At 40.8% G+C, this 17,469-nt stretch overlaps 1 protein-coding gene across 1 annotated transcript in view; it reads right to left on the reverse strand.

Annotated features, from left to right (window-relative positions):
* mgat5 (alpha-1,6-mannosylglycoprotein 6-beta-N-acetylglucosaminyltransferase) overlaps positions 1-17,469 on the reverse strand; it is a 134,100-nt gene that overhangs the window by 82,459 nt on the left and 34,172 nt on the right. The window contains exons 6-10 of the mRNA XM_046054948.1: positions 14,834-14,923; positions 11,053-11,124; positions 8,984-9,145; positions 7,064-7,233; positions 5,581-5,715 (exon numbers count right to left, since the gene is read on the reverse strand). Of these exons, the coding sequence (XP_045910904.1) occupies positions 5,581-5,715; positions 7,064-7,233; positions 8,984-9,145; positions 11,053-11,124; positions 14,834-14,923 (629 nt within the window). The remainder of the gene's footprint in view (positions 1-5,580; positions 5,716-7,063; positions 7,234-8,983; positions 9,146-11,052; positions 11,125-14,833; positions 14,924-17,469) is intronic.

Here is a 17,469-nt window from a genome sequence, read left to right on the forward strand (position 1 = left end):
ATGCGTGATTTCAAACCATGACGTCTTTGGGTATTACCAACAGTAACCTTGGAAACGGTGGTCCCAGCTCTTTTCAGGTCATTGACCAGCTCCTCCCGTGTAGTTCTGGGCTGATTTCACACCTTTCTTAGGATCAATGAGACCCCACGAGGTGAGATCTTGCATGGAGCCCCAGTCCGAGGGAGATTGACAGTCATGTTTAGCTTCTTCCATTTTCTAATTATTGCTCCAACAGTGGACCTTTTTTCACCAAGCTGCTTGGCAATTTCCCCGTAGCCCTTTCCAGCCTTGTGGAGGTGTACAATTTTGTCTCTAGTGTCTTTGGACAGCTCTTTGGTCTTGGCCATGTTAGTAGTTGGATTCTTACTGATTGTATGGGGTGGACAGGTGTCTTTATGCAGCTAACGACCTCAAACAGGTGCATCTAATTTAGGATAATAAATGGAGTGGAGGTGGACATTTTGAAGGCAGACTAACAGGTCTTTGAGAGTCAGAATTCTAGCTGATAGACAGGTGTTCAAATACTTATTTGCAGCTGTATCATACAAATAAATAGTTAAAAAATCATACATTGTGATTTCATTTTTTTTTTTTTAGATTATGTCTCTCACAGTGGACATGCACCTACGATGACAATTTCAGACCCCTCCATGATTTCTAAGTGGGAGAACTTGCAAAATAGCAGGGTGTTCAAATACTTCTCTCTCTCTCTCTCTCTCTCTCTCTCTGAAATAGTGAAATCCGGGCCTGTGGAGGTGTGAGACTGTGAATGAACATCGTGACTGACTCAAAGGTCACAGCACAGGATTAATTAGACTACAACCAGGAGAGGGAATGGTATATATGCAGAGAACCACTCCCTCATGAGCTTAAACTCCATGCTCTGGATTCACTAACTCCCTCACTTCTCTTTTCTAAATACTGGTTTGATTATGTCTGGTCTGCCCTGTTCCCCGCTGTCTGCATATTTCGATTTGAAAGTTAAAGGGGCCAATGAAAGAGAGCAAAGCCAATATCAATCGGCTGACTTTTTCACAAATTATAAAATCTATCTTTCCCTCCCACACTTTGTCTACTTAGTTCTAACTCTGTAGTAAAATCCTAAAATGATGAACCTCCTCTATTGGCCATCTTAAACCCCCCAAAAAAGTAAAATTAAGTGACTCCCACTGTGGGTCAAGGTAGAAAACTCAGCATTTATCATATAGTGAAAGGAAGCCAGACATGTATATACACTATATACACTCTCTCTCTCTCACACACACACACACACACACAGTAAGAGTACCTTCAAGCACTCTTACTGTGAGTGGTGTTTTTATCTTAAAATAACAGCTTCAAAATGTTTTTGATGACACACTGACTTGTAATAGGGTGAATCGAGTCTTTGTCATTATCGCTCCAGGCCGGGGAGTTTTCTGTGGCACTTTGTAAGACTGAAACCCCCTGGCAGGATTTCTATCACAAGAACAGCGTAATGCTTAACAGCACTACAATACAAAACATCAATAAAACCCTTCACAAGCTATAACAAGAAACAAAATGTATATAATATACAATGTAAGTTATTTGGCAGAAGCTAGCCATCGATAAAATGGCAGAGGCTGCGAAGAGACCAAAGAAGACGTTGTCGGAGGACGCGAGGAAGAGAAATAGAGAGCTTGACCGAGCAAGAGACAGGACAAGAGTAGATATCAGACTGGCCTTTTCCGTTTGCCGTGACAGATGCCGATCTGGCCTTCTTTCTGTTGGACTAGTAATTAATAACTTATTAGCTGGCTTTCTACGTCTTGTGTTGTTGCGCTTGTTTGTTGTTTGGCTGTGTGAGCAAAGTTGGCAAAATCAGCGAGAGGTGACACAGACAGAGGTTTAGCAGCTAGTTATAAATCTTGAGTTGATGACGGTACTGTAAGAGGTCTTGCATTTGTTACTGTCTAGCTTTATTGGCTAGTTTCAAGCAACATTATGCCGCTGCTGGTGGAGAGCAGCACCGGTGTCGAGCCAGAGCCGGGCGAGTGGGCAACATAACTGGGATCAGCAGCCTCCAACTAATGGCAGACGCGAAAGCTTGGTACAAAAAAAAGGCTGCTAAACAGCGGGCTAGCTGGCTTTCTTTCTTTTGGACTAGTTAGTAATTTTGCTATGTCTTGTGATGTCGCACTTGCTTGAGGTTTGGCTGTGTCAGCAAAGTTGTTGACTTGCTAGTTTTTAATTATAATTAAGTTATGTAATCATAATTTTACATCTGTCCTTTTTTTACGATGCACTCTGAAACAGTAGGGGCGCCAAATTGCACAAAATGCACATCTTACAAGGTTTACATTTTTTTTTTTTTTAATTGCTGCATTTACACCCCTCATGCAAGCTGTCTAACTTATAAGATGATGGAAGTACATTAATCTGTTTCTTTAAAGTAGCCACACAGTGAGATAAAATAAATCGTGTATAGAAAATCAAAAATTGTGATGCACATCCCTAACACAGAGACATCTGCTCCTAAAAATTCTCCCTCTCTCTCGGCGATCGTCTTTCCGCCCAGGCAGATGCTGTGCAGCTGCCTGTGTGAACTGTGAAAGGCCTTGGGAGAGCAGAGAGCTGGGAAACACATTCACCATGAGGAAAGTTTAGACTGAAAGCAGAGCAACAACAACAACAACATGCCCACATGCCATCTCCACTCGCTCCGGAGAAAAACAACCCTCATCTGTCCCCGGTAGATATACCCTCAACAGATGGGGAAGTGCTGGTTTAGTCATAACATGAGGTAAATATGGTTGCAGTGGGGCTTTCAGCACATATTCTGAGTCCAGCGAGTTGACAGGGGGCATCAAAATTGGGCGGGAGTTGAGGCTGTTCAGCTCAACAAGTATGCACTTAGCCACATTTGCGGCGATATCACAAGCTGGGCTGAGTGGGGATGTTGTTTTCAAAGTAAAAGTGTCATTTCACTATAATGTCGTTCACCTGAAGTAATCCCAAATGGATAATGTATAAGTATGGTAAATTATATGTTTCTCTCCTGCCATGATCATCTCCCATGTGAATGCAGCAATAATTAAAATGGTTCCATATGGGTCATTAGAAAACAGTTGCATCACATGGGAATTTCTGTTTCCTGTGAATCGACCAGAGGGTCTGTAACATGCCCCCAGAACCCCCCCCCACACACACACACACCAGCTGGATGATTAACAGACATATGAGTTAATGATCTGTCTTACAAAAGCATTAAGCTGAATTACTGGCCAACATCAGGGTTTGGTTTAAAAAAAATGGTAAATGAGACACGACACCATGGAGCTGGGACAGATATACTTTAACATTGCCTCGTCATGAACCATAAAAATTCCGTTTTATTAACAATGTGTTCCACTTAAACTTTAACCTGAATGGTTTTCAACAGGCAATAAATGAACACCTATAAAACCTTTGATAAACTCACAAACAACCTCTGGCCTTTAAATGCGCTTGAGTCATTTGATCAACTGTCTGTGAAAATTCCCCTGAACAGCAATGGTTTACTCGTCTGCAGCAACACAAGTGGCAAACAGCAAGGCTGGCTGACTAGTTAGCTACAGTAATAATTCAGTGTTTATTATGTGGTGTTAAAGGTTACATTACAAATAGTCCCTTTCATGATTGACACACACACACACACACACACACACACACACACTAAGTGACATTGGTCTCAGACGCTACTTACTGCTATATCAGAGTTGAAGGTAAGGTTAGTCGCTTTGTCCTGCTCTGTATTGGATTTGGGAATGTTTTTGAGAAATAACTTTGCCAGTCTGAAAGAAGTCAACCAACTCAAAGTGAATGTTATCTAGCTAGCTAGGGCTAGATCCATTCTTTTAATAATGACCACAACGAATGAGTGGGAAATCTGTCACTGCTGTCATTATTAACTGCATATGTGACATGGAAAAGCTTGCAACAAGGCATAGCAACATTAACTAAAGGAAGCAGGGCTTAGTGAACTAAATTATAACAATGGTCTGCCAAAACGGTCTAAAAATATTGGCTTTTACATGTTACCACTATATGACGTGCAAATCCCAAAATTGCCAAAGCAAGCTGTTGTCTTGACAGTGCCACAAATACCTGAACAAGTGACACTGTGGATAAAAAGCCTGTGGCATGAATCACACACCCACATGCACACAAAAGCTATACATGCAGAGAGTGTCGTGTCAAAACAAAGTTCTCAGGCAAAAAAAAGTGAGGAAGTAACAAATGGAAACAGAAGCTACAGATTAGTCAGAGGAGGAAGAGGCAAAGTGATGAAATCAAACTTGTGGACCACACGCAGCTGACGACTAACTTTTCATCCCACAGTGTTTGCAAGAATATGGGGTCCTGTATGCAAACAAATCTGGCATGCAGCTTACAGGAAAATGGCGGCAACCTGCAGTCTACGTCCTCTTTCACAAAGCTCCTAGAATGCGCACAGTGATCTTCAGTAAGTGTTCAATAATGGTAGGGAAAAAAAATGTAGAAAAAGCATCTGGACCTAATATTACACTGAGGCTGAATCAATTTCCTCAGGGCTCAAAGGGAGTGGATGCAGGTTAAGGTGTTATGTCAAAGGCAAACAAAACCTGGTGACTAGCAGGAGGAACCGGCGGGGCCGTTAGTGCCACCAGTCTTATTGTTCAGTCTCTTTTCCTGTCAGTCAGAGCTGATGAGAGCTCTTTTCAAAACAAACCAGGAGGGCCTCATCAACAGTCCTCAGCGGAGCAATCAGAGAGAGAACAGACTCGGCGGGTGAAAACATCGCGAACAACAGAAGCTACTGCGGCCTTTTGGGAAATGGTGGTAATGTATGAGCAGAAAATAGACTCATTGTCCCACTAAGTGCCAGACAAGCCTCAACCCAATGCTCTTTGCACATTTGAGAGAAGCCGTTAAATCACAGTTTGCAGTGGCAGCACAAGGTTAGAGAACTGTACAAATTACTGAATTCACTGAGTGGCTGACAAAATGATTCGGAGAATCTGTAAGAGTAAGGTCACACTTAAACAAGAAGTTTCAGTACAAGATAATTAACTCAATTGCTCAAGCAGAGCTGCGCAAAAGTCCCTTGTAGGAAACTATGGTTATACTGGGAAGTCAGCCAGTATGAAAGTTGGGGGGGGATAAATAAAGTTAAAGATAAACATTAAATTATGTTATGCAAATTTTATAGTGTGTTGATTTGGCAGGGTCTAAAACTGTCTAGTAACAAGTGATTTTGTCCCAATCAAATAAGAATTTACCATACAACATCAAGTACAAGTAAAATTGCTTCTCACATTAGATAATTAAAGGTCTCCGTACTTGTTTTGGCTTTGTAAAAAAAAAAAAAAACATCTCTGATATTATTTACTAGAGTTTAACAATCAAAAATGCAGCTGATCTGGTTCATCAGGACTCTGTGGGTGCGGTTTGATCAGATTTGGTGACGGCAACTTAAGCAAGCAACATATCAACTTTAAATCAAACGCAAATATAGAAATCTCTTAAAATGAACTGTGAGAAAACTGTGCGTTTGTGTCAGAAGCTGTTTGAGAACAAATCTAATCTACATGTACTTACTGGTAGTGGACCCAGGAAGGTCCCAGCGTTTTCTTAAACTGCGTGAGGCCGACAATGTCAATGTAGATGAGCTCAACCACCTTGTCACCCTGGGTTGGGCAACTGGACTTATTCCCCATGACCTTGCGCATGATCCTGGGGAGAAAAGTTTGGAATTAAAATCAACTTTAAAACACCAAATCTATCCAGATGTGCCAATAAAAGAATCAAATGTTTGTCTGCTGCTGTTTGTTATTTGAATTTTATTTCACTAAACATGTTTCAGATTTTCATCTAACAGGCCAGTGGTTAAATCAAAGCATGATGATGCCTTACTAGAGTAAAAGGAAAAAAAAAAAAAAAAGAGATCTGTGACATAGTGAGGACGGTCCATGGAGGCTAGAATGACAGATTAGTTTTAGTCTAAAAGCCCAGACCGCAGAGGCACAGCAGTTCACAGTGTACTGTATCCATGTCAATCAGTATGCACCCACTATGCAAGGTGAGTCAGTGTGCCAAAAACCACCAATAAATATTAAAACACATAACATGAGAGCATCATTTGTTTACCCCGAGTCAAAAAACTTTAATCCCATACTGAGAGGTGGTTGGTTTACCTAAATAAAAACAAAATGGGGTGCTTTGATTTTAAGTCCTTTTTACTGAATGCATTATTCTTCCCACAATGCAGCTCTGACTGGCGACAGTTTGGTAATAGGTTCAGATGTGATATGCTAGTAGCGGCTAATGTAGCCTCGATTATAGAAGGGTGGTAAATCCAACTTATTCTAACTCAACAACCCCAGAGTGACATCACTTGAGGCAAATTATTAGACTTGGTGCAGCTCCCTCTGGAGACACAAAAGGCTTAACTTTTTTCAAATATGCAGTAGTACCTTCACTTTTATCACATTGTTTGTTTATCTATTAGGGGTGAGAATCACCAGAGGCCCCACGATACGATATTATCGCGATATTTATGTTGTTATTCGATTTTAAATATATCGAGATACATTGCAATTTATTACCTTTTTCCAACTTCCAATTAGGTCCCTAAAGTCAAACTTTGTCAACATCTGTTTATCTGAAAAGATACATTTCTCTGTTTGTTCATATCACTTTTTCAGTCCTCTATATGGTCCTGTTAAGTTTTCTAGTGGACTAAAAAAGCAATAGATCTTATTATTCTAGTACCAAAAAGTTAAAACTCACATCTGCAAAATATCGATGCTTGGCATCCGTGTATCGATACAGTATTGCCATGGCAAATATCACGATACTATGCTGTTTTTTTCCCCACCCCTATTATCTATGCTTATATATTATGACCTTTGTCAACTCTGATTAGCGCAAACACTAAATAAAGTTGGTCTTTTCAAATTATGCATGATTATCTCCTGCCGTCCCAGTCCAACCGAGAACACGTGGTAGTATGACAGGTACATTTTCTTAACATACAGTACAAAGTGCACTTAAGGCACATCACAGTGCGTTTGGTACTGACTCTTTGAGCTCGGCCAGGGAGGCGGAGATGCGAACATCATGGCCCAGCAGGTACAGCGTGGTTATGAGATCACTCCATTGGACCAACTCGCCCAAAGGGCCACCGCTGAAGGCGTTTTCTGCTATTTTGAAGCCCGACTCCTTAGTCAGCAGGCCCAAGTGCACCAAGATCTGATGGAAGGGAGACAAAGTAGGGAATAAAATATGTGACACTCACAGCATAGAATTTACTTCAGCAGATTTTTTTAGCCTTGTTTTTTTATAAATACCACCATTTAAAGTAAATGCATCTGTAGATTATTGTGGGAACAACACTTTATAAGAAAGTTGCACACTTGATAAGGCTTCCAACGGGGGAAATGCATTGTCTGGTCAAGGCTAGCGCAACGGAAGCTAGCTGAAAAAAGGCTAGCGTTATAATTAAAGATGTTTTTCAGTGACAGTGAATGTATAATGTAAGGGAGGACAAGACCAAAAATGGTGGACAAACAATTCATACACCCCATTGGTTTTGTATTGAAAAGATTTATATGGGGGTGTAAAAAAAGCATGTTTATCCTAGTAGGGGACTATGAAAGCAGTTCGACTCTTTCCCTGTATGCTGTCAGGTGCACAGTGCACATGCTGAGAAAAATGGATGCAACTTAACTAAAACAGGAACAACACACACACACACACACAGAGGATGGTTCTCAGTTGCAGAGAGGAACACAGTGTTCCACAGCAGGAGTAGGAAGTCATAGTAGGCTTTGTTTGAAGTGACCGACACATTTTTCATTGTTGACAGCCAGCCCCAGTCCCAGAGCACACTATTCAAGGATTAATATGTGCAGATTAATATCCAAAAGAGATTAGCGGCTGAAATAAAGACCTGGCTTTGAAAGTATCTGGACTCTGTTTAATTATTGTCTGAATAGATTAAATTGAGAAAAGTACAGAAGGATAGGTGAGATACAACAGATAAATACAGTAGCTGGGTAGATGAGGGTTCTTGTTTCTTGTATTCTCTGCTTTGCTAAAGGGGATGCTGCTTTGCATCAGCACCGGTCTATCATGGGAATGTGATTTGAATTATTCACAAGGCCAGGGGAAAGTGTGGAGCCCATTATTCCGTGCTGGGAGATGCTACCAGCTTGGGATACAATGGAATACCCATGTCAATCCTTTCCCACCACTATCTCTTCCCTGAGCAGAAGTGGGGCGGTCTGTAAGTGTGAAAAGGTGTGTGTATGGGAGTGTGCGTGTGCACCTGGTGCACGTATTTCAACAGGCTGAAAGCAAAGGTGAGGTGTTTTCAGAAAGTTTTCGACAGGGTTACACTTTTAGGAAGATAAACATTAAATTTTAAGCTCATAGCTTCATTTATATTCATATGCGATATTTTTTGGAGTAGGAGCTGCATTCTCCCAAATAAGTCAACTAAATTTAGAATTACACTCATTATGTCTGCTTGCACCTGTTTCTGTATGTGCGTTGACAGATAAAGAAATAATACATGCCCATTTTAAATGGTATTCTGTCACCAGCTGATATATTAATTACACCTACAGTACATCCGGCTCACAGCTTTTATTTAAGCTTTTTATTCATAAAACACTGTGTCTAGTGAGCAGTTGTAGTAGTAGTTCCTTAAAAAAATCCAGCTTAGTGGAATTTGCAGATCTAATCTTTCAGGAAGAAAGGACAATAGCTTATTTGGATAAAATGCAAAAACAGATGTGTTACTTTGTTAACATGAACAGCCTAAAAACAGAAAACAAAAAAGGGGAACACAACTCTCTATAATAGATGTGCATTGCTCTGTGACGTGCAGCAGATTTTGGTCGCACTTGCCACCAAAATAAAGCTAATATAGCAGATCTCTTTGCCCGACTGAGTGTAAAATCCCTTTGTACTACGATGTTCTATATGTTATGCCCACCTTCTTCCTCCGACGTCTAGCCAGGTTCTGCTTGGCAGCCAGTGAGCGGATGGCGCTGACCCACGGCTCAGCCATGCGTTTGATCCTCAGCATCATCCAGCGGAACTCCTCGCGTTGGGACATCACGCGGTAAAGCTCCTCGAAACTGGTCCGGACCTCCGCCTGCGCACACAGAGCCAACACTGATACAGTCGGTATGACCCCATACAGTTGTCTGCTACTACTGAACACTGTGAGGAGTTGTACATCTAATCTAATCTGTGACACTGTAACATTATGTTCAATTTGTTATCCAGTTGCTTTGCTGTGTCTGTCTCAAGTGCTTTCATCCTTCTTTCAGCTGCTGCCATGACATAATCCCATGGGGAGCTTTAAAAATGTATTTCATCTAATTTAGAATTGCAATATTGACTACTGCAATATCCAAATGGCTGAAGGGCTGTTTTCATGCCACTGCTCAAAGTCAAACACAGCACGCTTATGGATAAAATGTTTATCTATAATTAATCATATATTTTACCACCTTAGACTGGCAGATAGATTCAATGGATACAGAAAGAAAAGTATGTTGTACCACTTGTCAGCCTTTGTGTCCCATTTGTCCAAGAAATCTCTCTATAATCACTAAAGCTGGAGTTCAAGTGCTTCTGTTGAGGCAATAATAACCATCATAAACTGTCATCTGCGGAGGAAATGATACATTGACGGCACACAAAAACGTGTACCGACAACATATGTTTGAGATCTCTCCTGAGAGCCAGATATCAAAGAAACCTCAGAATAAATCTTTAGAGTGAAAGCTGTGAGAAAACAACAAATAGTGAAGCATTCAGGCTGCAAAGAAAGGAGAGGAGAGGAAATTCCAGCACAAAGTATATTCACTTTTTAGACAGTCAAATTAAAGAAACAGAAGGAAATGACATGTATAACTGATGACTGATGAATAGAAGCCAAAGTAATACTTAATGTGCGGACAGCCCGAGAAGAGGAAAGAAGAGCAGTGAATGAGACAGTGCCACTGACGGAAAGACAGAGTGAGAAAAGCAGAAACCACAGTGCCATTACCAGCTGCTAAGGTGGCTGAAACAAGGCTGTTGCGGAGCATTAGCATCCCTCATCACGACAGGAAATCACTTCCGCAGACTGAACCTATTAAAATCTGGGCCTGAATTAAAATCTCCAAAGCCTGTCAAATGGCATCTCGCCACCACGGAGGGCTCAGCGCTGTTGATGCATCCAGAGAGGGGATGAAGAGTGCTTAATATTGATTCACCCGCAGTAGAGGGAAGGGGTGTTTTCGAGGAGCGCTGATACTGTGGACTGTGCACAAGCCAGTCAGCCCTGAGAAGCTCCCTAAGTGGGATTTGAGTGAGCTGCCGCACTGGCAGGGATAGAAGATCATTATTCCAGATTTGTCCCAAGGTCCCGTCACTCCGGCTTTGGACTCTGAGAACCGCTCGGCTCTTTTATGCCATCGAGGCATGTTGGCACTGTGGATCAGCCTCAGCCTGCTTGTTCATTTGCCGCGTTTAATATGAGCATACACGCTGCAGAGGAAATTACCGCTCACACACACTTTGCTGCCATTTGGGGACATTTTAAACAACTGTATGTTAAAAACAATACCCAGTTAAAATTAAATAACCCATTAAATGGCAGGGAGTGTCATTTTCTTCTGTGGTGTCTCCACATTACACAGGATGATGAAGTGGGACTTCACTTCGAGAGGGACTCTGTTTAAAAATTTATGCTAATGGCACAACTCGCTGTCACAAAGTCTGAGGTTGTCACACACACGCCTCTCAATGAATACATTGGACCGCAAGCATGACACTTGAAATGTAATCTGATACCCAAATACATCTTTTAGTAATGGTGCAAGATAGCTTTAAAATAAAGTTATGTCAATAGGGTTTTGCTGAGTTTTAATTTGGACATACAGTTTCATGACAGCAGCAACTGCAGGTAAGTGTACAAGTTTTACCCCCCAACTAACAGCGTAACAGTGTGAAAGAGCAGCTGCAGAAGTTAAAGGGTCCGCTGTGTTTTCAGTTTACAGTGTTTCTCACCTGTCCCCTCCTGTCTATTTCTTCATTCAGGGTCTTTGCCCTCCAGGGCAGGCGAGGACACCAGTTCTCCACCTATCAAATCACAAACATTTAGTTAACTGGAGACCAACATTACCATTTTTTACTAACTGTTAAGGTGCACTTAAGACATACTCACACAAAGACATACAGATACACACAAACATAGGTTAGCTAAAGCACATTTAGTCAGACTCTAACTGCCTTGTTAGAGCCTTAAGGGGATACTTAACAATCCTGCTGCAAATGACTGCCAGGGGCACAAATACTAGGGCTAAATCTTCAATTTAGCGGGGCGTTTTTGGAACCGCAGTGTATTCATCCTGCAAAAAGGCGGCTATATGTGAGGAAACTTGGTTATAAATCCCAATATTCTACTAAAAGAGCAGTGACTGAATGGGTTATGACAAATCAATGCTATGTTACTGCTCTAAGTAGAAGCTATAGTATGAGTATTATAAGCAATGCTGACTGTTTCATTCGTATTTTACTTGGACCTGCTGCGATCCACTAAAATTCAGGACAAATTCAAAGAAGAAAGGATTCTGTCATATTGCTCCTCTTCATCTTCCTGTTGCTGTGCTGAACAGAGCTAGTGTAAAGTAACTCATAATTCATCTTTTAATTTGCTGCAATATTCTTTAGTGTGTCACTTTCACGGTTTCCCTCTCACTCATTGTAGTGACCTGGCTATAGTCTCACTTCCTCTGTGTTTGTGTCTGATGAAACAGTGCTGCATATTTTACACCTACTACTTCTCCCAGGTGCAAATTTGTTTGACCGTTTAGCAGCTAAAAAGCAGGCCACAATTCCTTAGAAAGTAAATATTATCTCCCCCCCCCAAAGCAAACAAAAGGCAGTTAGAAATGCTCGTTCGAGCCGAAAGGTCACACCCATACACAGAGGAGACGGATCATTTGTTAGATGTTAGACAGATACCACTTTGACTTTGCGGTCACTATGAACACTGGCAGCATTTTAAATCCGATTTAAATTAAGTGCCCTCACTCGTCCCTTAACTTCTACTTCTCTGTCTCAGCATTTCCTTCCTCTTGTATCCCACACGAGTGGAGTTGGAGAGGTTTATGGAGAAGTGATGGGCGAGTTTTGTCTATCTCAGCAACAAGAGACAAGGTATGTGTGTGTTTATTCTCCTTCTCAGATCGCAACACACACAATGCTAGTTGAGCCCTGACCTTCTACAGCTGACATCTGATGATATGTTGCCCTCTCTGGTTGGCCCCTTTGCAAGGTTAACATGGCGGTCGACAAGTATGAATTATACATGGGAAAAGGGTGTGTGTTGAGGCTGAACGTCTGTGTGGGTGTGTGTTCTTAACAGACAAGCTGCGATGGATGGAGAGACTCGATCGCAGCAGTTTCTAAATGGAAATGCATGCTTATTGCCATAGCAGCCATGAGATCACATGACCAGGAGTGGAGCCTGAGGGCTGTTCGATTGGCAGCATCGAGACAAACAGAGAGCAGATACATCCGTTTTGAATCTTTACTCTTGTTTATAGAAAATGCTTGTTTCCTGTAAATAATCCCTGTTTCATAAGCACTGGAAGGACACGAACAGAGAGCAAGAAAGAAAAGGTTTCTCTCCTCCTAATGGGTTTTGCTGTTGTCCATATCACTTTTATTTCCAAACACAGCAACGCTTTCAGCTCATATACAATATTCATAACAGGCTACTGACCTTTTCCAGGGCTGACGCCATGACAGAAAGCTTTCTTTAAAGAAATAAAAATAAAATCTCCCTTTGGCCAAGTTTTCTAACAACAAAAAGATAAGGAAGAGCTCTCCAACAGAAGAAAAATCGGCGCTTGATGAAACAACTCATTAAGATGGACATTTTTCCAGCAGAAGAGAGGGAGAAGGAGAAATGCACCATGGAATCAAAAACAAGCATAATTCAGTAATCATGGCTATGATCTGTGAAGGATCTTTGAAATAATAAATCACAGCTGTGTCTCATGGGAAGCAGAGCTGTTTCTCGATCTGAGCATGTGGCTGTGTAAAGAGTGTAAAACAGGAAAACGTGTAATAGAAAATCATTATCACATCATATTTTAGTTTAGTTTCAGGGCTGAATGAAAGCTATTACAGAGACGCTGAAAGGAAAAATATTAAAATCTTTTCCTCAAACTTGTTCAATTCTTATATCAGACTTTCATTAGAATTAACAACACGATTCAGTTCATCACCAGAAATGAATTTTGCTGACTGATCTGGCAAATCATGCAAAATTGAAACTCTCAAAGCATTCCTTAAAAGGAACACAAGCTTCTATACGTTAGTGCTCGTCAATAATGTACGATTCCTCCATGCTGGTCTGGCAGTCTCTCCCGTTTGCTAGGGATGTGCATAGACTAAGGCAGGGTGGCAAAGTCATTCCACGTCTTCCCTTGGAGGCTGAAAACTCATCTCTTCAAGAAGCACCTCACACGCCCCCTCCCTCCCATCCAACTGAATCATCTCCTCTTTCTCCCACACCATCCCTCTTCGACACACTCTAATTTGCTCTCATTAAAAATGAAATCCCCTCTACCTCTCTCCTTTGCTCATATTTTTAGCGCTTCATTCTTATGTGATCACTCTCAGGTTACAGGAATGTTGTCACGGCGCACTGGCTCTGAACCATTTATTCTGCTGGGTTCTCTGCGCTGGTATGTTCCCAGCTTGCTCTATTCCCGTGCTCTCTGTAAGTTATTAGGAGCTAAATTATTCAAATGTTAAATGTAAATGTTCCCAATACAGTGCGACTGATATGGCCAGCTGTTTCAGCTAATTACTGAGCCTTTTTTTCCGTCAAAATCAAACTACATTTTCTTGATCTTTTTAAATATTTACTATTTCAGTAGGAGAATGGCTTTGGAATGAGAGCCAGAGTCAGGGGAGGGAAGTATTGAGAGACAGAATAATAATGAAATAATAATAATAATATTATAAATAAAAAACCAAAAATCTAGAACCTCATCCTTTGAGTTTAGCAGATATGTTTTTACACCAGCTTCCCTATGAATTGCATTTAAAATCTATAATGTTTTGATGAAATTGTAGCACTTCAGAAGAATGTTTGTTTGCTGTGGGATGCTACTGAAAACTAGGTGTGGTTGGGAGTTGGGATTCTCGCACCATGCTGTGCCATGACCAACTGTGGTCTGGACCCATGAAGCCCAAGTGGTTTTCAATTTGATGTTTCTTACCGTGATGACCTGCACTGCACAAATTGACTGCCTGTGGCCTGCACATCTGGATGTAACTGCTTTACAGTAAGTGAGTTTCCATATAACAGTTTAAATACCTGAATGAAAATTTGAGCAAATAAAATAAAAAACATTTTCATTTCATTTTCCAATGTTTGAGGTTTGACTGGCCCTCATCTCATTGTGCTTCTTTTTCTTTAGATGTTGAAAGGTGGCTGACTAGATTTTATGGAAATTTCTGTTACATTTTGCTCTTAATTTGAATAGAAATAGACTTCATCTTCTTTTACCTTCCCTCCCCCCTGCAATATTCAAAACTATTCTGTCAACAGAAAAAAGTCCCTATAACTTACATTTAACATAAGTTAATGGTCAAATCCACAAGTTTTACTGTCAACATTTTCCCAGCTTAGTGAAAATGATCCTCTTATGTGCGCAAATGCCGCCATTTGTTGACATTTTAGACTTTTTCTTGGGTTCAAATACATTTCTACAGATATGGACACCTGCATCAACTTCAAATATGCATTTAACACAGACACAGGGCTCACCTCGCTGAGGTAGATGAAGAAGGAGCAGGTGGATCCATCGACGCCGTAGTTGGAATAGCAGGAGTCTGAGCGCCACATCTCCTTCATCCACTGAGGTAGAGGAGGAAATGGCAAGATTAAAGCTGAGCACCACATACATTCTCACTAAAATACCAGCCTCCACTCACCCAACACTTTAATCATTTATCAGTAAAATATATGAGCCCACTGTGAGGTAATAGCAGTCAAATTCATTTTATCAGCAGCTGTTAAGTACCTCTACTCAAGCTTTCAAACAGACAGCCAAACAACTGTCATTTGGAGCTTTTTTTCATTCTAATAATGGAGCTCTTTGAAAGGATACAAAAAAGTCAGGTTGATTTTGCATTTTACCAGCGACTGTGGTGTGTGGGCAGGCTGTGCTGAGAGCATACATAATGCACGGCTGTAAAATCTATAGCACTAGCTAACTATCTAGTTTTCACTACCCTCGTGGAAACAGTCCAGGCTGTTCTTGTGGTTAAAGAAGCAGGATTGACTTAAAAGTCTTGGCGCCAATCCCTGGAATCAAACGGAAAATCTGTGGAGTTTGAAAATAAAATATCCCTTTCATCAAACACATCTGCAAGTCATCCAGTGGAACTTTTCAGTGGCCAACAGGAATTGCGAGAGGTTGTTCTGGGGTAGCTCCAATGTGTGAATGTGTGGAAATAAATCAACGTGAAAATGGCATTCTTGACTACGGCGGAAGAACCCGCATCCTCAATGAATTTTCCAAAATTAATAAATAATAGTTAGTAAAAATAGTAAATGACACGCTGCTCCGTCTCCTCTCTTCTAATTTGATCCCTAGCAGGCAGATTTCTCTGATGTGGACTGTGTGGACTGACTGACAGTACATCATGCATGCTGACTTACAGTAACCTAAGGGAGCAGCACTCGGGGAAATACGAGTTCTCAGAGCTGTACATAGAGGGGAGACCTGGCAGATGGGCTTGGATCGGCGTTGCTTGGATGGTGAAGGCATGAAGATTGTACTATATTTGTTTAAACGACGACCTAAGAGCTCTATAAACTGAGAAAATGGGTTTGTCAGATGTTACAAACTGTGCACCGATTGTAAAACTGCTGTGGAAACCAGTTTGGTGAATTTTGATGCCTTTCTGAAAACAGGCTCATGAACAGCGTGTGTGTGTGTAGCAAGCTTTGGCATCGCCTGGCGCACAGTTGGAAATGCTGACAGTATCAGTGGAGGACTGGGACTGGCTGAGCAGATGGTGTGTACGATACGGCCTTATCAGTTCCAGGAAGACCCGCACACCCCCCCGTATATTAGACTGAAATTGTGCATGGTGAGTGAATACTGGTCATACAAAGTCATGTACTTGGATAAGAACAATTGTATGTATTTTTAAGAGAAAGATTAAATATGAGTGAAATTAAGGAGTTTTTGACCACTAGGAGCGCTATGGAGCAATGCTTTTGTGATCGGGGGCCAAATTTGTGTAGCTCATGTAGGCACATGAGTGTGCGTCAAAACAATACACTTTTCTGCCGTCAGTTTCACGCTATTACACTGATCGACAGCTAGTGGCAATAATGCCACAAAAAAACGTAACAACAAGACTGCTAGCTAGCAAATATGGATGTAAACAATCGGTTTTGCAAATGTTTAATGAAGAATAAAATGCATTTAACGTGTTTGCTAGGTCTCAAGGGTACACACAGTGTGTGCTTTGGTAAAAACACTGAATATAAACATGACTATGTTTTTTTATAAGACAACTCCACATGGTACCTTTAAGTAGAACAAGCGTCTTCAAAATGAAAATTACTAGACCCTTGTTCAAAAACAGATTAAATAATATTTAGTAATATTATCGACTTAAAATTGTAGTTAAAAGTAATTTAAAATACCATAATAAGAACATATCTTGTAGGAAGTGGCCCAAGCCTTCTTGTTGATGCATATTTAAAGCGAGCCTGTGTAACTTTTTGCTGAACACTTTGCCCATGAGAAAGAAATTACAGGATAATCATAAGTTTGCCAAGGTTAGCCATAAGCTACAAGTAAAGCTGTAGCAGCAAAAACTCTAAGTGTAATGATGTGAGCAAGGGTGTGTTTTATTGCAGCTCTTCGTTTGTAAGAAAAGGAATGTGTTATTTCATCTTCCAAAAGTACATAGTTTTGCTTTTGTCATCGCCTAAAAACCATGAACTGAAGCTTCGAGGGAGAAGACTGGATTTAGGAATTTGTAACACTTGATTTACTTTTGTTTCATGTTGTATTTCTTCCCCCTACTTATCACCAGTAAAATTAAAACGCCTGCATTTCTGCTATATGGTCGAAACTGCTCTGCCACTGGCTTGTTTCACAGTTTGTTAACAGTTAAATGTAGAACAATGAATTTCTATCTTGATAAACAGTCTGCTACCTGCCTTAAAAACTTCCGCATATCACATTACTGCAATAGGTTATCTGAGGTTACGCTTGTAGCATTATGGTGATAACAAACGAGATGTGGTTTTGTCAGTCATTGCCATCTTTTTACGCTGATGTAGTTTCAATATCTCCACATTGATCTTCTTTTACTTATTTTTACATTTTAAATGAATAGATACACAGATATAAAAATGTGTGAAAGAGACACAGAGGG

Source organism: Micropterus dolomieu, linkage group LG01, assembly GCF_021292245.1.
Source record: "Micropterus dolomieu isolate WLL.071019.BEF.003 ecotype Adirondacks linkage group LG01, ASM2129224v1, whole genome shotgun sequence".
In the NCBI taxonomy this organism is placed as follows: domain Eukaryota; kingdom Metazoa; phylum Chordata; class Actinopteri; order Centrarchiformes; family Centrarchidae; genus Micropterus; species Micropterus dolomieu.